This window comes from Astyanax mexicanus, chromosome 10 (assembly GCF_023375975.1).
Source record: "Astyanax mexicanus isolate ESR-SI-001 chromosome 10, AstMex3_surface, whole genome shotgun sequence".
Lineage (NCBI taxonomy): Eukaryota > Metazoa > Chordata > Actinopteri > Characiformes > Acestrorhamphidae > Astyanax > Astyanax mexicanus.
In genome coordinates, this window is record NC_064417.1 from 27,028,914 (window position 1) to 27,051,305 (window position 22,392).

Genomic DNA, 22,392 nt, shown 5'->3' on the forward strand with positions numbered 1-22,392 from the left:
AGCTTCTGCTGAACCCACTAATATTATTAACAACGATCTCACGTAAATATTTTGAGTTGCTCATTGTCCCAGTGCTTTATTTTGTAGTCATGGTGAAAATGTTTGTATGAATACCTTGTCCCTTTAAAAAGTTCACTTTGAGTTTGTCTCTCTTTTTACGTTGTATTTTGAAGTTTTTTTATTTATTTATTTATTTTATCTCTCGGATTGCGCACTTCTTTCTTTCTTTAATGTTAAAACCATGGAATGATGCAAAAATAACGCTTGATTAATCGACTAAATGAAAATAATGTTCATCAGATTATCATCAGATTCAGTCAGATCAGTCGACTACCATAATAATCATTAGTTTCAAGCCGCATAACTGAGTAAATGTAACGTTAACGTTAGCTAACCTACTGTAGTTTCTACCACAGCTCTGGGAATTTTTAGCCTATTTTTACTAAAATGTCTACACCTGAGCAGATGTTACATGTTCGTACTAACCCTTACACATTAGTAATTTACATGGTGGAGATAACTTCTAAACAAGGCTAGTGTATGAAAATCATTAAAAATCTCCACATTGGGATCAGTGCGAGGTTATTTTGGTCCAGCGTGGCTGAACTGAAGCTCAGTTAAAGTGTCGCTTCCTTCATGAGCAGCAGGGCTGACTGAACCCCGCCAGCATGTCCGTCTGCTCACCGTGATATTAATCAGCCCACCAGCGCTCGCCCGAACCAGAACCAAGCCCAAGCCCGAACCCGAAGCAGGACACGGCGCTCACTGCGGGCGGTTGGTATGCTCTTAAAGGTAAGTCCTAAAAGACTTTAAAAGGCGTGTATCGGTTTAAGACGGGCGCGATAGCTGAAGCACTGGGTTGTCGTTTTGCTAGCCAGTTTGTGCTGCTATTGGGGATTAGCATTATACCAAAGCTAACTAGCTAGCTAGCTAACATGGCTTAGCTAACTGACCGACATAACTACAGCTTCTTTGTGGCTAATATGTGTTTTTATGGCTCATAACTGAGGTTTTAAATATGTTCTTAACGTGACTAGGTTCGCTAGCTGACTTAGTTAGTTGACGCCAGCTAGATTAGCTAGCTCCTTGGTTTTAGCTAACAGACTAGCCAACGTTAGCTTAGCTCTCAAAAGGCCGTGGATAATGTGTTAATGCTTTTATAGCTTTATAAGCTATTCTAATTAAGCTAGGTAGCTAAATATATGTATAAAGTCCTAACCTAGCCCACATTAATCTGTTTATCATTTAACTAACCCATAATCAAGCCACCTGTTATTAAATTAGCTGGTTTTAGGCGTTCAATCTCATTTTATATCTGTGCTTTGGGGGTTATTAATGTTAGATAGCTGCTTCCTCAGCCTGGCTGGGTTGGCTAAGCTAACCTAGCTAGCATTAGCTTAGCCTGGCTAACTAGCTAAATAAAATGAACAGTTTCATCCATACAACTGAAGGAGCTTCTAGCTAAGCTAGCCTTCTAATTATTGGGGTTTAATAAGCTTTTTTAATCACGCCCCCTACTAAACAGCAAAGTAACCCTCTATGATGATATGAATTAAATCTTTTGCACAATAAAATATTTTACTTTGGGAGTTGATTATGCCTAAACAACCCCCCCCCCAAATATTTGTAATGTTTACTCGTAGGCAACGAAAAAATGCTAAATCATATATTACAACACACAAAATGTGTCTGTAAAAATCCCAATACATTTCATATTTATATATTTTTTATTTCTGTTTATATGTTTTTTTTTTTAACAAACCAAATTACACCTTTCCACACTAACATTTCTTTTTTTACTCACTAATTTATGTACTTACTTGCTTATTTGTGTTTAATATAATGTTGCATGGCATACCTTTGTCCAATACAATGAAGTGAACTAAGAGGTCGTAAATATGTATATGTGCAAGAATATGTAAAGTGTATTTGGCTGTTTATATTCTTACTATATTCTTACATTCTTGCTGTAAATGAAAGTAGTGTTGCCTGACTTTATTGTCCAATATATTAAAAAAGGCTGCCAGAAATATAATATTAACCAAAAAATATATTTGTTGCCTTGGGCAACCTTATGCCACAGAGGGTAAAGCCAGTTGCCAAAAATATCAAGTACCCCTCGCTGCAGAACCACAAATCCAGGGGGTGGGGCTGGATCTGATCCAACTCTTCCTACGTCGTGTTTTCATTGGTCTGAAGCAGATCGGACTCTTCCCCATCCGGTTTTACTCACTCGCCTTTCGGAGTCAAGTAAACAATCACGAACGTGAATTAGTTTCGTTGGGTGATTTTACTTAATTGAAAATCTGATTGCTTCTGTTCTGTTCGCCGTTTTGATTGTGTATTAATATCTGTAATAATAAATGAACATGGTAGCTGGTAGATAAGACACTCATTGGCATCCTTTATTTTAATTATTTATTTTTTATTTTGTCTTTAGGCCCTTTTTATTAAAGATAAAAAATGAAATAGTTAATATTTATATAGGAAATGTACAGCATTTTATTATGTTTGTAATCACAGACATGTTCCTTCTTTTAAATCTGTATTGTGTGATTTAAATGTGCTACGTAGCAAATAACATTTTGATCTATAAACGGTAAAAGTCTTAAGGTTGGGTTCCAGGATTTATTTGATAAGATAAAATAAGTCCTGGTCGGGAAACGTAAGCGACACGTGTTAAGTTTAACGAGGAATTGAAATGCGATGACTTAAAACCAATGAAAAGAAGATATGGGTGGTCAGGAGGTCAGGCTCCACCCCTTGGATCAGATCCAGCCCCGCCCCCTGGACTTGTGGTTCTGCAGCGAGGGGTATCTCAAAAATATAGCTAGCTAACATCAACTTTCCAAAGTCCACAGTACTAAAACCTCTACACATAGTACGTAGTTAATAGTTTTTGGTTTTGATACTAGTTTTTTGCAGAGCCCCTGAAGTGTCAAGAGAGAAAAATATTTTATTATATATTTATTGAATTGGTTAATAATCTAGGAGCTATGTCATTGTCTGTGGTAAAAACCTGGAAAAATAAGCACTTAACATAATAAGAGCAGCAAAATTATGGTGATGTTACAGTCTTTGTAATGTTATAATTTTTATGGCAATTAAAACTCTGCCTGAACCTGAAATGTCCCACACATACTATTTTCTTCAAACCCCATGTAAGGACCAACCACTTCATCCTGTGTTCATCTAGGAAGTTCCCCTGCTTATATATCAGTTTTTTATGATTGTTTTGTTAAACACTGGTACAAGAAGGTGGCAGAATGTATTTAAGTGACTGAACTGTCTAAAAGCCCTTTCTGATCTTCCAGACCTAAATTATGGTCAGACATGAAGCCAAGCCCCAGATGGTGTAGTTGAGCAGTGAATGGTGATTTAGCTATAAGCAAGGAGCTAAAAGGTGTTAACAAATGGTTGATGATGCTGTGAGAAATCAGTGTTATTTTATCTACTTCATATGTGTTTACTATGAAAAGTTTATATTCTGACAAAAGAACCTTTTAATTAATTAATTAATTGTTTTTTGATTGCTTTTTTTCTTTTGTGCAGTGGTCCAGGAATGCCCAAGGAGAAGTATGAGCTGCCGGATCAAAGGCGGATGTACACAATTATGTCCAGTGAAGAAGCAGCAAGTGGGAAAAAATCCTACTGGGCTGAGCTTGAAATAAGTGGTGAGTTTATTGTAGCACATCTTGACCCCATTTACACCTGGTCACTTTGTACTTCATGAGTTTAAGGTTATATTTGGATAAGACCACACTACAAAAAAAAATCAAGACACATTTGAAACACACAAATCCAGTCACTCAAACAAACCACTTCAGGAGGTTATATGAGACATTCAAGCCACATGCTATGGCAGTGTAGATGCTATACATGTCTTGCACCTAGTACATCCGAAACATGGGTAACAATTGCTGCACCACCATCAAATATAAATATTCTGTCCCACACAGCAGTTCAATTTTAGCCTGGTTAACGGAGCATGCGTTTGACTACCAGTTATAAAAGCATGTGGCTAAAATGGTAGTAGTATATAATCCAGATATACTAGTCACTTGAAGAGACCAAGAGTAAGTAATGTATTTGTACATAATCACTTAATATTCAGCTTGCCGGCGGTATAGGGGCATATTCCTTTATAGGAATCGCTTTTCTTTAATATTTTCTGAATCAGTCTATAAAATATCATTAATTACGAAAGAAGATAAGAAATGCTGCATGATATCGAGTTAAATGTGGGTGCACATTCAAATTCTATCCTGATTTAGATTTGGTTGCCTAGGAATGTCCACACCAACTGCATTTGTAGAATTTATTTTTTGTTTTCTTTGTTTTTTTAGGAAAAGTTCGGAGTCTAAGCTCAGCTCTGTGGTCTCTCACACACCTTACCGCTTTGCACCTCAGTGACAACTCACTGTCACGTATCCCACCTGACATTGCCAAGCTACACAACCTTGTGTACCTGGACCTGTCGTCCAATAAGATCAGGAGCCTGCCAGCAGAGCTTGGCACCTTGGTGTCTCTCAGGTAAGCAGTGGGTAGCAAAAGCATGCTGCTTGCACAGTGCAGATAGACAAGCATTATAAAAAAAGCATTTTGTGAGACCGTTTTAATGCTTAACTTAACAGTCTAGAAGTACTGGAAACATGTTTTTAATCTTTTTTTTTTTTTAAAGGCTCCATATCTATTGTTTTCCATATATGAAAATGAAGTTGCACTTCTAGTCTGTTTTCTCTATATTTGGTTTGGTGTCAAAAACTAAATAATTTATATGCATTTCTTATATAGAGTCATGGCTGAATTTTCTTCCAAAAAATCATTGCAATTACTTGTGGTGATATACATTTTTGTTTCCTTTGTCTGTATTAGAACAAAAGGCCAAAATGTATATAATTTTATGCAAAACTCCAGAAATGGGCTGAACACCATTATTGACACCCTTAACATAATATTTGGTTGCACACGCTACAGAAAAAATAACTGAAAGCAATTGCTTTCTAAAATCATCAACAATCTTCTTACACCTCTTAACTGGGATTTTGAAGTATGTTCGGTGGTTAACGTCCTGCTGCAAGTCCTATGACCTTGGACGCAAACCCAGCTTTGTGTCATTGGGCCCTAAATTTTGACCCAAAGTCTTTTGGTAATCTTTAGATTTCCTAATGCCTTGCACATAGGCAAGGTGCCCTGTGCCAAAGGCAGCAAAACGACCCCAAAACATCTTTAAACCTCCACTGTATTTGACTGTAGGTGCTGTGTTGTTCTTTGTAGGCCTCTTTCTTATTCCGTTTTCAATAAACAGTAGAATGATTGCCTGTAAATGGCACAGCTGAGTTTAAACAAGCATCACATGCTTGAAAAAAAAAGTTGTTTACACACAATTTTGAAAAGGTGGAAATCGTTTTGTGTGGCCCGTTTTTGGAATTTTGTGTGAAATTGTCAAATTTGCATTTTTTTTTTCTCTGCTTTTTTTTGTTTCAATATATACGCACACAAAATGTCTAATAGCAATTTATTTGGAAAACAAATCAGAGATGCAAACACTTTTGGCCATGACTGTATAGCAATTTAGCCCTCAGCTCTGACTGCGGAATTAGGCACAATACAGAGCAGCCAATCCAAACCTTGGTCTTTTACATATATATCAGTCTTAAACACACAGTAACACACACTCTTGTCATATTCTTAAATCCTGTCCCTGTTCCTTTTGCATGGAAACACCATTCTAAACTTAGTAAGTGCTTGATATTGGGATGTTTGATTAGGTCAGATGAGTTGGGAACAAGAGCGGCATCCAGGCTCAGAGTTGGACACAATAATTGTATAATTAATTGTTATTGTTCTATAAAACCACAAACAATTTAAGTGGGCTTTAGTACTATAAATATGTAAGAGATGGGCTTTTCTATTTCAGAATCTAAAATGTCTTTATTTTTACTTGCCCAAACCAAGAATAAGGTAAGATTATGGTAGATCACCAGGCTATAGTTTTTTGTGCAGTTGTGGTGCACGTAGACTTTCAGTGTCTTGCATTTTTGCATCTTTTATTTGTCTTCAGTCTTCCTTAATGTGCCCTAAGATTAACACAGTAGAAACAGTTCTGTGACTGGAGAGCTTGTGCTTAAGTGTGCATTTCCCTGTGTTCTCCACAGGGAACTGCTTTTAAATAACAACCAGTTGCGGGTTCTGCCTTTCGAATTGGGGAAACTGTTTCAGTTACAAATACTGGGGTTAAAAGGTGAGTGTGACCATTTAATGTGGTAACCTCTCCATTCCGATGACCCCACTATGTTGCAGAAGCTAGATGGTAGCCTAATTCAGATTTTTGTCCCCACAGGAAATCCACTTGCACAAGATCTTATGAGTCTGTACCAGGAACCAGATGGCACCCGTCGACTGCTGAACTATCTTTTGGACAATCTTGCTGGTGCTATCAAACGCGGTATGTTTTAGATGTTTCCTCCGCCTTGAGCATTCTGTTTTTTCTTTTTAAAAAGTTTTTTTTTATCTTGCAAATCCTTCTTGTGCAGGTGATTTTGCAACTGTAAACTTAAATATAAAGTTAGTTCTGTGAGTAATTGCGTAAAAGTATTTTTCCATGAAGGAACATTTTTGTATAAGAGAAATGTGAGTGGAGAAACTTTGTTAATGTTTAAATAACCATTACTTGTTGTTGTTTTTTTTTTAATGAAAACAGTTTTAGCGTTCTTCCCATTTCTATTATGGTTGCACATTGCACCTCGACTCGACTGTAATATAGATCTAGGAACCACTAAGCAACACCTTTGCAAACCACTTTACCTTCACCTTAAACAACCACTTTGCAAAACCATATTAAGCATAGTTTTACTTTATGCATTACAAAGCAACAGGCTAGCAGTTGTCTGGAAACATTTTAAATATGGTTCTTTATGTATCTGAAAGTGTTTTTTTTTTATAGAATCACTGGACCATGGTCCAATTTATTCTGACTGAGAAAGTTTGGCTCTTTGCTCCAGACCATATTTCACACCATCTGTTTTGTTTTAGACCAAATTCACAAGTCCAAAATTCTGAACCAAAGTAGATGTGAAAGCTATGAATGAATGATGAATTGGGCTGATATCTGCCATTAACCTGAATAACCAAAATAATTTAAAGTTTAAAATTTTGCATAGGTTTTGAAGTGTGTTTTTATTTTGTGTCGTTTTAGTCTCAACAGAGCAACCACCGCCCAGGTCATGGATTGTACTGCAGGAGCCTGACCGGACCGGGCCTGCAGGTAATCTTACCACACAATGATCAGTTCATTTATCAGCAGACCATTTACACCCAAACACCTCCCAAACAGCACCAGCAACTGGGATCTGGTGCAGTGGGTAAAGCATTAACCAGGATTTGCTGCATGTTTCCGAGAGTGTTCTATTGTTTATACTGCTTTATCTCTCCCCCCTCCATGCAGCCCTGTTCTCAGTAATGTGCTACAATGTGCTGTGTGATAAGTACGCCACACGCCAGCTCTATGGCTACTGTCCTCCCTGGGCCCTCAACTGGGAGTACAGGAAGAAGTCCATTATGCAGGAGATCCTAAGCTGCAATGCTGACATCATCAGCTTACAGGTACCATGGGATTTTAAAGAAACTGTAGATTGTGGCTAGAGAAATTTTAAGTCTGTTTCTGTGAACATTAGGAAGCCATTACCTTTGCTCATAAAACAATGAACACTGTAAAATGCCTATATTTAAATGTTCCCCCTGATATTCATTTACAACATTTGGTACAGTTGTATATTCTACAAACTCTTTGTTTGTTCCTTACAATTAAATTTGTGCATTTAAAGCAACATTGTGTTACATTTTTATCTATCAGCCGGGGCTATCAGTAACTATCGGCCAGGGCTCTGCTATATTGTAATAAGCTAAATTGCTCTATTACTGGTGTCATTGCTACTCCAAGCTCAGCGATTTTTGGTACATGGTGATTTTTGCTGTAATATGTCCCTCCAACATTGAGGAAATGCTAGTTTTATCTGATCCAAAACAAGGGCTGTAGAACAAAGAAAGAACCCATCATGACCAATCAACTAATGCAGGGCTCTTTTTTTTTCTTTTCATGTTTGTTTCATTGATTTAACACGCACACCTCAACTCTGAAAGGAATTGTTAATGAGGTTATGAGACTTATGAGATTAGTTGGATCATTACATTAAATTACATTACATTACATTTGGCAGTCGCTTTTGTCCAAAGCGACTTACAATAGTCAATTACAATGTAAAATAAGTGAGCATAAATGAGCATCAACTGGTAGCCAATGGAGCTCAATGAGCAGCGGGCTGACATGTGCCCGTTTTGGCTGGTTGAAGACCAGACGTGCTGCTGGGTTCTGGATCATCTGGAGTGGTTTTACTACACAGGCCGGGAGGCCAGTTAGCAGGGCATTGCAGTAGTCGAGGCGCTGCCAGAGCTGCAGGTCAGTCCTCAGTGCTCATTCTCAGGTGTAGAAAGAAGGTTAAGCCATGTATTTGCAGGGCAGGGGGTGCCAGGACCAGGCTGGAGGTCTTCCAGGATTGTGTTGCCAGGATGCCAACTAACTAGAAAAGAATAGTATTTGATTTTTTTTTTTTAGTACACATGCAATAAAGAGCACCTCTATATTTTTGCCCAGCTCGCAAGACCTGCATGTGCTTGTAACCTGTTTCCCAGTTCCGGTAAAAACCCTGTTGATTTGCACTCTACAGGAAGTGGAGACAGAGCAGTATTATAAATTCTTCCTGGTGGAGCTGAAAGGGCAGGGATATGATGGATTCTTCAGCCCAAAGTCCCGAGCTAGAACCATGTCTGAATCGGACAGGAAACATGTGGATGGATGTGCAATATTCTACAAAACTGAGAAGTGAGTATGACATTTTACTTTCACAGCTTCACTACTAATATTAACTTGCTCAGATTTAAATGGTAAAAGACCAGCGAGAGCTCTGACTGAATTTCTGGAGTTTTAGTTCTGGAGTTTTGCACTTTGCGCAGGTCCTAAAAACGTTTTGCAAAGTGCTGTATGCACACGTTTAGTATTGTAACTTGTGACATAAAACTTGAATGCAGTCTGTCTCTGTCTTTCCTTTAGGTTTACCGTGGTGCAGAAGCACACAGTGGAGTTCAACCAGCTTGCCATGGCGAACTCTGAGGGCTCAGAAGCCATGCTGAATCGGGTTATGACCAAGGACAACATCGGTGTGGCGGTGCTGCTGGAGCTGCGCAGAGAAATGATGGAGATTACATGTGAGTAATGAATTCGTCAATTGTGCTACTTTACAGACTAAAGTATCCTAATCTAAGCTTAAATTAAAGATGGTGGGTAGTTTCGTCATAGTGTGGGTAATTCATTTAGTGCTATACCTAAGGTATATTTTCCTCAACAAAGGTCCTAGAGTGCTGGGGGGGTGGGCTAGATTGGTTTGGGAAGTTTTTTTTATTTTTTTATTTTTTTTTAACCTGAATAAATTAACATTATCAATAAAGTACTTTTTTATGTTTACTCAGGTTATATTTTTCTGATATTAAAGTATGTTAGATAATCAAAACAAAAGAAATCTGTAAGGGGGCAAATACTTTTTTCACTCCACTGCATATATATCAAAAATGGCCATTTAATAAAATCAGCTTAGTATAACATAGTCGTGTGTGTGTTTATATGTATATGGCATTATGGCAGAAGAAAAATACACAAATACAAGAAAAATATAAATACTAATTTTCAGTTTGGGTTGGCTGGCTGAAAGCCTTGGGACGATTGAGCCCTGCTTGATTATCTACTTATTCTAATATCTTTTCTAATTGTGGCTTCATCCCTTCTTGTGTATAGCTGGCAAGTCTCTTCATGGCATGGAGAAACAGCTCCTCCTGGTGGCCAACGCTCACATGCACTGGGACCCTGAGTATTCGGACGTAAAGCTAGTGCAGACCATGATGTTCCTCTCAGAAGTGAAGAACATTGTAGACAAAGCCTCACGCAGCCTCAAACTCTCCTCAGTGTCTGGAGAAACCAACGCCATTCCTCTGGTGCTTTGTGCTGATCTCAACTCTCTGCCTGACTCAGGTTAGTCCTCACATATCAATGTTGCTAACAGTTAACACAGAATAAACGTTCCAGTATGACTGGTGCCCAAATGTATCCACACACAGTACTATGTTGCCGTTTGACACTAGCTATTCTGTTGCCATGCTTGTATATGAAAGGTGTTTTTAGCTGGGAGTAAATGTTGCCAATTTAAGCCGTGCACTCGTGGAGAGAGGTTTTGTGAATTTTAGCACTCTGCCAAGAACACTTAAAGCTTGGCCTGTGGAGATCATCACGTTAGCAGCCTGTGCTCAGAATGTAATTAGCACTTTTGATAGGCAGACGGATATAAAGGATCCCCAGCAGAATGAGGGCCAACCTTCATGGTTTCAACAACATCTTGATGAAACTATTTTTAGTTAAGTTCCCCAGAAACCAGTTTCTGAAGGAACTTGATGTGCAGAAGAACAGTTGAAGAGCAGGTCTGGTTTCTTGGTTAGTCTGTGGATGTGTTTGCATGCACTTAAATATCTGTTTATAATTTGAATACTGGAGTTATCAGATTGTTCAAGTGGTCATGTAAACAGCATATTCTGATTTCTTAGAATTGAAATAATCTTCATCTTCTAGATGATGTATGATGTAATGTGTTAAAAAATGTCCAGCATTTTCCATGGTGTTCTGTGAGTTTATCGATTTGATTATTGCCTGACCCTTGTAAACAGTGACCTAGGGCTGGGCGATATGAAAAAAAAATCTTATCACAATATAGTTTTCCATATCAGCCGATATGTGGATATGTATCACGACTTTCTGCTATACATAAAGGTTTCTTTTCACTCATACGTGACTGAATAAAGGAGTTATGGCCAAAGTCACTAGCAGGCTCAGAGTCCTGTGGACAGACACTTGAATGTTCCTGATCTTGCCAGGTTGGTGAAAGGTGCCCAGACAGCTTTTAATTTATTTTAAAAAGTCATTATACATTCACACAGGTCTGCAACCCCCCCCCCCCCCCCCCACATGTTTGGCCCTTAAAACAAGTACCAGGGGACAAATATATAAACAAACAAAAAAATTCAGACCCTTTTACATTACCTTGTCTGTTTAATTGAAATTGCAATAGCAATTAATACAATTATATTTAATCAAAGGATTATTCCCCTCCCTGAATGCAGGCAACTACATGAAGCAAAATACAAGAGTATATCAGTGTTTATTTTGACAGGTGATTTTGATACAGTCTAGTCTTAGTCTTTTAACTAAAAAGTAAAATAGTTTTAGTTACATTTTAGTCTATCAGATATTATTAGTTTTAGTCAAATTTTTTAAGCCTTTAAGTTTTGTTGCATTTAATGGAAGGGAAGTGGGAGGAATAAAGTCAAGTTTTTGAAAAGATCCACTTCTACTGCAGTACAGATTAACACTAACATTACTGGCTTTCAGTAGACTAAACTTACATTACTTAACAAGTGTATTTAAAACTCATCCAGTTCAGTAACGGCAATGTTTAGCTCTGTTTAAATACAGCCACACAGATTATATAATCTTCTGTATTTAGTAAAATATCCAGAACAACAGACTCTCTATCTGTTAAAAACTAAAAACACAGAGACAGGATAATTCTGCCCTCAGGGTTTTCTAACAGAAACAGTGAGAGTTAGTAAAAAAAACGGAACGTGGTGCTTCTCTGTGTATTTATATACTAACCCCTCACTCGTGCTGAAGTGAACGTTAATTTACACGGAAAGTGGATTACACGGAGTGGTACTTGGCTGAGCAGAGGCAGTTCAGCGAGCTGCCTGATCGTGTGCTGCGCCTGTTCGCAGCGCTACTTAAACGGGAAATAGAAAATAAAGTTTATCGAATCCTATCGTCCGCCTTATTATAGTTATCGCGATATATATTTTCCTCGATAACTATCATTATCGTTTTATCGCCCAGCACTACAGTGACCTAATAAGCCAAGTTTATATAAACATTTTGATTGGATTACTGACAAAATCTGGATTTATTAGTAATTGGATTATGAAGTGCATTTAAACGCAGTGAGAAGTGAAAGGACTGGCAGGAGTGTAAAACTGAGCTTTCTCCTTTATTTGTTTTATTTATTTATTTTTAAATAGTTTTCCCTATATTCTTCCTTCAGTTAAGGAAACAAGCTTCTTAGAAGTCAAATTTCAGCTGGTGCCAGTGTTCCTGTCTATGCAGGTGTACTGTTTGATTTAAAGGCACGCTTGCATGTGTTTTTTTTTTTTTATATTTTGTGTCGTTGTGCAGGTGTGGTGGAATTCCTGAGCTCAGGTGGTGTGGACTGCACGCACAAAGACTTCAAGGAGCTGCTCTACAGCGACAGTTTAACCAACTTTAACTGCAACGGCAAGAACGGCTCGTCTAACAGCAGGATAACGCACGGATTCAAGCTAAAGAGTGCCTACGAGAACGGGATCATGCCTTACACCAACTATACCTTTGATTTCAAGGTACTGAGATGACTTGTCAGCCTGTGTAGTTGTCTATTGTCTTTAAACTTAATCACAAATAGACAAGTTTGTACAAATAGTGCAATAGCATCTTCCCCATGTTTTATAAAATCTGTACCCAAAAGGAGGAAACAGGAAGTCCAAACTTGCTACCTTGCCGACCAGAGGTGCTGAGTACAAATACATATTTTTAGATTACTTTTTACTTTTACTCCTTACATTTTCACAAACTTATCTGTACTTATTCCTTACATTTTAAAAATAGCTTCATTACTCCCAATTTATTTCAGCTTGTTATCATTCGGCTTCTCATTGTTTACAAAAAAAAAACTTATCTGGATAACTCACTTAATCCAAATAGATTTATTTGATTGTGGTTGAATAAGAATTGTAAACACAGAAATGTTTGACACCCTATGCCCTTAGGATCCTGTGATGTAGCTTAAGGTTTTTTCCTCTCTTGCATTACTTTTTAATTATATTCTTTAAGTAGTTTTATAACCAGTACTTTTACTTGAGTAAAAAGCTTGAGTTGATACTTCAACTTGTACAAAAGTATTTTAAGTATTATAAAAATGTGAATACTTTTGAGACCTTTGTTGCCAATAGTATACAGTAGAACACAGCATACAGAAACAAGAGTATTATTTAGGTCAGGATTTTGGAAGATCATTTCTTTCCGTCACTCTGGGTGGCAGTAGGTTTCTTTCTTTCTTTTTTTTTCTTTTGTTCCAGAGAGATATAGTGATCTAGTTATAGTGATCGTACCTCTTTACAGTGTTTAAACAAGCTGTGTGTTTGTGTCTTTGCACATCTGTCAGCAATGGAAACAACATTTTGCCATATAGAGGCAGTTATCCAAACAGGGACTAAGCCTACTCTTGGACTGCACAGCATTTTTGGAGAATTTAGATGAAGGAAATTTAGTCTATGACTAGGCTTAATCTTTGTTAAAATGTGTTTATTAAATAGAGCCCTTGCTTACATATTTTATAATTATTTTTATTTTTTTATTTCAAAAAAAATATTTCAAAATTATTATTTACCATACATTCTGTAATTCTTTGCGGTCCCTATAGGGTATCATCGATTACATCTTCCACTCTGAGCCCCAGCTTAACGTGTTGGGGGTCCTGGGACCCCTGGACCCTGACTGGCTTCTGGAAAACAGTATCACTGGCTGTCCACACCCCAGCATCCCTTCCGATCACTTCTCCCTGTTTGCACAACTGGAGCTGGCCCTGCCTCACCTCCCACCAATCAATGGGGTGCACTTGCCTGGTCGCAGGTAGTGAGACCTCCTGGCCACTGTGGGCGCTGCAGAGTCCCACCTGTGACATGCTTTTACTGTTTTGTTCGTTTTTTTTTGTTTTTTTTTCCTTCTGGAACCTTACTGAAAACGACAGAACCTCTCTAAACTACACAAATTCCTGTTTTGTCATTTTGTTCTCTGCACTTTTCTGTTTTGTTCAGTTTCCTTTTTTTATTATATTCTTTAGTCCTGTTTAGTCCTAAGTCAATTTTGATAATAGGCGCTTTATGATGGCTTTATTTTTTTTTCTCTGTTATTCTATCAATCCTGGTTTTTATTGTTGCGAAATGCTTGGATTTCTGCTAAATCAGGCTCATAATTTCTCTCAGTACTTCTGTTTTGAAGGTGTAAATCGCTTGTAGGGTTGTGGTTTTGTGACCGTGGCCTATTCGTATCGTTAGCACACAGATGCACTGTGCTCCATGATGTGGTAAAATGGTGAAACAGCGAATGGTGACGCATTCCTAATGGTTTGGGCAGCAATTGGAAGGGAAAGCAGAGGTTTAATGCTATTGATACTATCCTTAATAATCTAAAACCAGCAGTGATTCGACAACCAAGTGCATTTAAACCTCCTCTTTTTGGTTTGGACATGGTTTAGAGACCATTCAAATACGCATCTGAAGTATTTGATAAGCAATAGCTTGCAGTTAGCATACTGGATTTAGCTTTTCGCATGTGTCTCACATGGATTTTGGTGAAACTCCGCCCCTCAGCTCATTTCCACCTCACATTTTGAGTCTCTCTCGCTCTCTTTCTCTTTCTCTCTCACACATACACTTACACATGCATATATGGATGCCAGTCTTCAGATGTTCTCCAGCCTTGGCAGCTGTTGGTGTGTGTAGTGCAGTGAGTGGTGCTGCAATTATTATATGATTTTTATTTTTTTTTTTCTTGATATTCACTCCTGAATGGTGCAATATTCAACAGCATAGTCCTGCAAGATTTTTCGAAGCTAAAACACTGTGTCAAATTGTCTTTAAACCAGATTACTTGCTTAAAATGATTAAAACGCTTAAAACACTCCAACTCACTTATCCGTATATTAGTCCCCCCTACTGGGAGTAAGTGCAGTTGGCTTATTTGTATTAAAAGTTAAACATGAACCAAATCGTTTGGGGAATCCAGCAGCACTCCTTTCTGCACGTTTATTTATTTAAATATATATATTGTTTTTAATGCATCTTTTCTCTCAGCGTTCCCTCTTTCTTTTTCGGTGTGACTGAGCTATGCACCTGGATTGTCTTTGTTTAAGAAAAAAAAGCAAATAGAAAAAACACACAAAACAGGATGTGACTTCACTGTGGAATCGCCCACCTGGTGAAAAAGGAGGAGGAGGCGTGTCATGTGGTTGGGTGGGTTAGTAGGCGTAGATGATTTAATCTAAATTGAACCAGCATCCGTTCACTGTGTTGGGTGGAGGTGAGGTGTTTCTTTCTCCCATTTTCTTTTCGTTTTTTTTTCCCCCCTCAGCCCCCGCCATCTGCACCCTCACCTTCTGCAGTCCTGTAGCACTGTCTAAATGGCCAGTGGTTAAACAACTGACCCACCCACCCAGCCATAAAATCACATTGTCCTTGTGGGGTTTTCTCCCCTGACTGTTTTTACAAACGGAGATAAATATAATCTATATCTATATATCTATATATGAATATACACTTAACCTGTACTTGATTGTATATGAGCCACATGCAAAGAACCTTTTTAATGTTTTTTTTTTCTTTTTGTACTAAGAATAAATTATGATCTAAATTTAAAGGTAAAAAAAAGATTGTATTCTGTAAGTATGACTGCGTTTTTATCAAAAGGAATCAAAATGACCAGCTTCTAAATAATAAACAGAAAAAAAAAGATGAAGAGGTTGTTCCAAGGTGACACTGCCACACTTTTTTGCACTCTCTTTATTTTTTTGGTCCACTCAGCGTTTTTTATTTTTTATTCTGCGGTTTAATCTTAATCATCTTAATCAATGAATCAGTCATTTAATCCATCCATGCAGCGCAGCTGGGTGATGGGCTAGGAGTAAAGGCCGTTTTCACAGCAAGCACGTTTTTTTGAACGGAAAAATATGTATACGTTTTTTTTAAGGTAGTGAAACTTTCACACGGAGTCTGAAAAAAAATCTGAATCGTCTAAAAGATTTTAAAATTGAGGTCTGTACATTTTCAGATGTAGAATTTCACTTCTGGCCTAAATTCATAATTCTCTGTCTTGAATCTAATAGATTTAAATTTATGGATCTGTAGGAAGGGTATAACATATTTTCGCTCCACCTAACGTAGAGATTCTGCTCACAGTGTTTCACTTTGCTTGATTCGATTTCACTTTAACAGACTATATGAACACTACTGCCACGCTGTGCTGTGTAGAGATCTATGTCAGCATCTGTGCCTCGGTGTACCTGTACCCTTATCCTTGCACTACCAGTGAACACCTGTACAACCTCTCATCCTGTTCAAAAATACTGTTCAAAATTCCTGCAACTTTATTATCATTTTTTTTTTCTCGTTCTTGTTTTTCTATTTTCATTGTTAAAAATCTCCTCCAGTGAATAACCACATGTTAGGGATGCACTGATACAACTGATTCCAATACAGATGTCAGATTTTCAAGTATCAACAGAGTACCAGCTGATGCCAACTTCGGAATTAACTACAATTTTGTATTTGTTTTACTTTGGTAAATGCCGTATTCTGTATCCTAAATTAGATATAATTTGCTTACAAATTTAAAAAGCTTCATGTTTATGAAAAGCTAATAATATTGGCCGAATGCAGCGTCAGGAGCTGCTGCTGGCTCTATGCTCTTTATTGCCAGTAAAACATTGGTACAGTATCGGTACAACACTAACATGAAAATCAACTATTTCTTCCTTTTAGGAAAATCATATATATATACAAACAAATAGAATTTTTTTTTTTTTTTTTTAACATAAACTAACCAAATGTCATTTTTTTTCATAAAAGCATTTTAATTGTAAAAGTAAAAAACTGAATTCTCCAAAAAGTGAGAAATGGTTGATATATTTGTTTGGAAGGCTCGGTTTTGGGGTCACTGCTTTTTCAGCATCATGTTATGTTGTAAATTTTTTACTTAAAAAAAAACTACTGTACTACGCAACAAATCAGGTCTGTAATGTCTCACACAAATGTATTTTTATTTTTTTTGTAGCTATGAATGCATAAATCCATCTGTGGTAGTTTTTAAGATCTTTCTTTTTCTCACTGTTTTCTATCTGAAGCTCCACTCTGGATATGATAGATCTCTTGTTCAGTTTAAAGCATGTTCTGGTATAGACCTCTCTCTTTCTCACTGTCTATTTCTGTACAATCTACTCAAACCAAACCTGACTTTATATTAATAATCTTTTCTAGAGTTCTGTTGATGTCTCTGTGATTTCTATAGTATGGCCATACTCTTTCCTGTGTAGTGCCACGTGGTGCATTCTTCTATGAAGCCAGTTCAGATTTAGATTTCCCTCTTAAAATAACTTCCTTTTGTTGAAGTGGGAGAGGGACAGGGCTCGTCCTTTATTTTCTTCTTGTTTTTCAGGGTTCTTGCCATCTCTTTTCGTAATGTTCTGAGCTTTCGGACCAAAATCCAATCTGTAAATCATTACCATGATCGTAAACGGCAGTGGGACGCAGGATATTCAAGGTCAAGCTTTCTAATGCTTTTGTTTTTTTTTTGTTTCTTCTTTTTTTCTTTTAAAAAGAGAAAGTGGATGAAATGCATGAGTTAGCACTTAATCTAATGAGGAGGTGAATTCACATCTTTTTGCTCCCACAAAGGCCAACTCGCTCACACCCTTTAGCTCCAATTGGCCTTTCTCCACTATGCAGCAGTAGGTATTTTAAAGTGATTTTTAACAGTGAAAATAAATCAGAACTCAGACAACTTTCCAGCACCGCACTTTTCTCTCTGTTATTTTTCTTATTCTGTAAATCTCACCCTTTGCCCTGGTAATGACCTTGAATTGCTGAAGGTATTGTATTAGATTTGAGTAGCTTTTTGTAAAGTGTGAATAAAATGTGTATTGCATATTTCCTTTCTACAAAAGAAACGGCTTGTGGTGAATTATTTTCAAACATTGGGGTCAGGGTGTGGGTGGGAGGAGTATGGGTGTGGGTGGGAGGAGTATGGGTGTGGGTGGGAGGGGTGTGGGTGGGAGGAGTATGGGTGTGGGTGGGAGGAGTATGGGTGTGGGTGGGAGGAGTATGGGTGTGGGTGGGAGGAGTATGGGTGTGGGTGGAAGGAGTATGGGTGTGGGTGGAAGGAGTATGGGTGTGGGTGGAAGGAGTATGGGTGTGGGTGGAAGGAGTATGGGTGTGGGTGGAAGGAGTATGGGTGTGGGTGGAAGGAGTATGGGTGTGGGTGGAAGGAGTATGGGTGTGGGAATACTGTGAGATGGCTGTGTTATGACTGGCATTACTCTTAAAGCACAAAGGAACTGCAACCTAGGCTCTAAAAAAATAATTAAATCAGTTAATCTTTTTTTTTTCCCTTCTTTCCTTTTTTTCTTCCTTCCCTGTTACCCATTTAACCTCTACATTCATCCTATCTGTGGCCATTACCACACAGTTCCCTGCCATGGGCACATTGGCTCCCAGTACACCTCACCAATGCATTTTACTTAAAAACTCAACTTACACAGGTATAGGTATTTAAGGGTGCTTTCACACCTGCCTTGTTTGTTCCAGACTTTCTGTTCCTTTTTGTTTAAGTGAAGGGGAGTCTTATTAAAGAAAGCTAGAATTTGTGACGACACCCAGCAACAAGCAACTCGTCAAACTCCTAACATTTTATTAACCAATTAATATGGAGTATAAAGAGATACAACCCGTGTAGCAGATGATGACATGATGTAGTGAAGTTCTTTAGTCTGCTCACCCAACTGCAGTGAAACCAAATCTAACCTGGACCAAATGTACAGAGTAACGAAAACATGAACCTTGCTGTAGACACTGATTCGGACGTTCAGATGTGAAAACACCCTAAGCAGTACCCTGAGGTCTGCTTCATGGTCAACTTACATACTTCTGTTCCATGACTTTTGGTATATTAGTGAATTGGGAAGACTTCTTTCAGAACTGCATGTAGTCCCGCTCCAGGCTTCATACCCATCTATTCAAGGAAACAAATCTTCAGGGTTTGAGTCTTTTAGTTCCACCTTCTCAATAATACACTTACTGAACCATCTGCATTTGTAAAAGATTTTATTTTTTAGCTCAACATGTATACTAAACTACTAATTTATAGACAAGAAGTCTGATTATTCCTAACAAAGTTCACCCTGTGGGCAGATGATGGACACGTAACTAAAGATCTTCTTTAAGAGGATGTACTTTATCTTTTTTTCCACTAGGTAGTGCTGTTGTACTAAAAAAAGAGATAGAAACACACATTGATAATCTGGCAGCCAGGCAAACACAGTGTTCCCAATAGCTTTTAGGATTAACACTGAAAATCTGGTCGGATGTCTCTTTGACTCTGGATGTTGATTTCTAATAACATTTCCCCTCCTGCTTTGTTGCATTTTATGCCAACTAGTTTAGTGTCCCCACTCAAAAATAACCGGGCCATTAGATCTGATTATTAATCTGTAACACATATATTATGATCGATCTTTTTAGCAGCTTTAATTCTAGTGAATACTATAAAATCTTATGTTATCTCATATTGCTATTCATAGGATGTAGGCCTCACTCGTGGTTTTTATTACACTTTTTATGTCAAAGAGTAACAAGAATTTTAGTTTTGAAACAATTTATGTCATACTTTGTGGTGTCAGTCAAAATGGGGTAGTATCTATTTTGTAGTCTGTGTATGTGTATATGTATATGTGTATATATATATATATATATATATATATATATATATAAAATCTGCAAATTGAGACTTATTAAGCAAAGCTATCTGACAATCGGATAAGCAGATTTTTCTTAGAGGGATATCTTAATATATAGTATATTTTATATAAATATATAAATTTTAGATTTAGATTTGCTTGGTAGGATAAAAATTCTTATCAGAGAAAAATGTTGATTTATTGCTGTTTAATGATGCAATACTTCTTGCTGTGCATGAAAGATTAAATACACTTCATGTTTGAGGGAGAAAATTTGTGGATTGGACAAATTTGACTATAATGCAATAGGAAGGTTTAGTCTGATCAAAGCCCTATAGGCAAGTCCATTCACTCTGTTAGCTCAATCTTTTCAACACAACGCGTTTATTTCCAGACATGCAAGACCAGTCTTCCATCCATTTCAGAAACGCTGAAATTCGTACTCTGGCTGTATGTTCTCCATTTTGATAATTTTGTGGTCTACATTCAGAACTTGTGTAGTTCAGCACAGGTGTAAGCCAGGCCTGAAACATCACTCACTGTTAGAGGGTAAATAAATGATCTCACTCGGGTCAGGTATGTAGAGAATCTGCTTGCAGTTGGGAAGGAAATGTGGTTTGAGTGGATTTAGTGGGGATTTGACCGATTGAGTTCAGTGGAATGAATGGTTGGTGCGTAGGTTGGAGCATTTGATGACCGTGACTGAACTCGGTCCAGTTTAGATTTGTTGAAGTATATAACTGGATTTATGGTGTTGTTTTGCTTGTGTGAGAGCAGATCTACGCGTGTCTCTGTGTTCGCCTTGTGTTTGTTTTTGTTTCAGGGTTTTTTTTTATTTTTTTATTCTTTGGCCACTTTTCTGCGGTGTGTGCTCTGCTGGGATCGGACTGTCCAGCATTCGGTGCTTGAAGCTTCTGCATTGACGTGGCAGCGAGAGTTCAAAGTCTCGGTAAGTGTAAGCAGATGTATTTCTCTCTCTCTCTCTTTTTCTCTCTCTCGCTCTGTCTCGTTCTTTTTCCCCTCCCTCCCCCCAATTACCGCTGCCTTTACTGTTGCACCTGACCACAGTTCATGCAGGGACCCGTGGAAAACATGACTGAAGCTTCTTGAGCAGATGATTTACGGTGAGTTTGGCCCTCGGAGACGCTTCGTACACTTACATGTAGAGGAGAGCACAGGAGTGAACTAGGGCAAGCAGTGGGAAGCCACAACCCACTCCCGCTTCTCCAGTCGAAACAAACTCAAGAGCTGACAGCCAGAGATTTTCCTGACATGAAGTGTCCTCAACACTCAAAACAAAGAACACACACATGACCTTAGAAGGAGGAAGGCCATTAGACCCTTTACTAGAGGTGTCCGAAATAATCGCACAATTTTTCAGGGCATTTTTGAGTTCTTGGCAAATTTAAGAAATGTATTTCAAGTAAAAAAAAACAAACAAACAACAAAAAAAGTTTTCTTTGGTATAAATCAGAGACTGTAAAAAAGATGGACACTGTGTCACCGTTCCCATTCATTAAATGAAAATGAAGCCAAAATTTTCTGCCATGTTGGCGATCCTGATACCCGAGTCTGTGCAGTAGAGACCAGAGGAGGGAGAAAGACTGTGGAGAGCAGTCTACTCATTTAAATAACCCCGCCCCTGAGGTATGCCTCCACGGAGATCACACAGTCTATGGTCCCGCCCATACAGTCACTGGTCCCACCCCGGCTTGGTGTAACCCAGCCCTTTTACAATAACCACACCTTTTTGAATAGAGCTGAATAAAGTTTAAAAAAAACGAATTCTGTAGGGGCAGAGGTTACACTAGCTGTTGCATTTAAATAATGGAGGTAGAGTTACCATTGAAACCTATGGGGATGGGTGGGTTTACACAGCTTTTTGCAACCGAAGAGCAGGGGGCACCCGACCTGTGGTGGCTTCACTTTTGAGAGACGATGCTCTGTCCAGCTATACACAGTCTATAGTATAAACATAACAGCTTCATATATTCTGTTGACTAACTTAAACTGAGTTTAATTTACGATGTCTTAACATGAGAATGCTGGCTAGTGTTTAACCAACCTCATTTACAAGGTAACGCCTCTCAACTTATACAGCTTATTTACATATGTCTATCTGAGGACTCTTGGTATGTCACTGTAAATTTTATATTTTAAACACAGGGTTGTTTGTAGTCTTTCATGGGCTTGTATTCAGTTAGAGGAATGCTCTCGAACTGTTTATTACTAAATCAAAGCCGAGGCTGAAAGGGAATTTATTAGAAAATCTCCAGTAAAATTTGAAATGAGTCCCTGACTAGGTTTAAACCATGTCAGCTCAAAATTCTGGGAACCTGGCCCATTTGGGTTTATGCTAATCCAGTACTGAAGGAGATTTGATTTGCTATCGTTCTTCACCGAGTTCTTCAGGAACAGGCATCATCCAAGTAATCCAAGTGTTCAGCCCAGAAAATGTTTTTTTTAAAAAGAGCAATTTACAAGCCATTGAGGTATCAGGATTGTGTGTTATTTATAACCTTAATCCCTTTATGGATAAGATTAGTTTTACCTGGAAAGGTGGAGTAATGCATTTTTCGTACAGGATGTCAGGAAAATTAATGATAGATTGTCATATAATAAGAAATTTTGGCATAAACGTCTGAGATGGGAGTAGCTGCTTGATTGGCCATCACCTCCAAAAAAGCTGCTGGTGACAAATATT

The 22,392-nt window shown here is 38.0% G+C and overlaps 1 protein-coding gene across 1 annotated transcript; it reads left to right on the forward strand.

The window, feature by feature from the left end:
* The first annotated feature begins 574 nt into the window (after nucleotides 1-574).
* On the forward strand, nucleotides 575-17,903 carry cnot6b (CCR4-NOT transcription complex, subunit 6b). The gene is made up of 12 exons (XM_007237209.4): nucleotides 575-792; nucleotides 3,553-3,674; nucleotides 4,347-4,533; nucleotides 6,159-6,244; nucleotides 6,344-6,448; nucleotides 7,199-7,267; nucleotides 7,448-7,605; nucleotides 8,727-8,881; nucleotides 9,110-9,264; nucleotides 9,848-10,081; nucleotides 12,323-12,525; nucleotides 13,605-17,903. Exons 2-12 carry the CDS (start codon nucleotides 3,563-3,565, stop codon nucleotides 13,815-13,817), a joined length of 1,677 nt encoding a protein of 558 aa, XP_007237271.3. The 5' UTR covers nucleotides 575-792; nucleotides 3,553-3,562; the 3' UTR covers nucleotides 13,818-17,903.
* The last annotated feature ends 4,489 nt before the right edge of the window (nucleotides 17,904-22,392 follow it).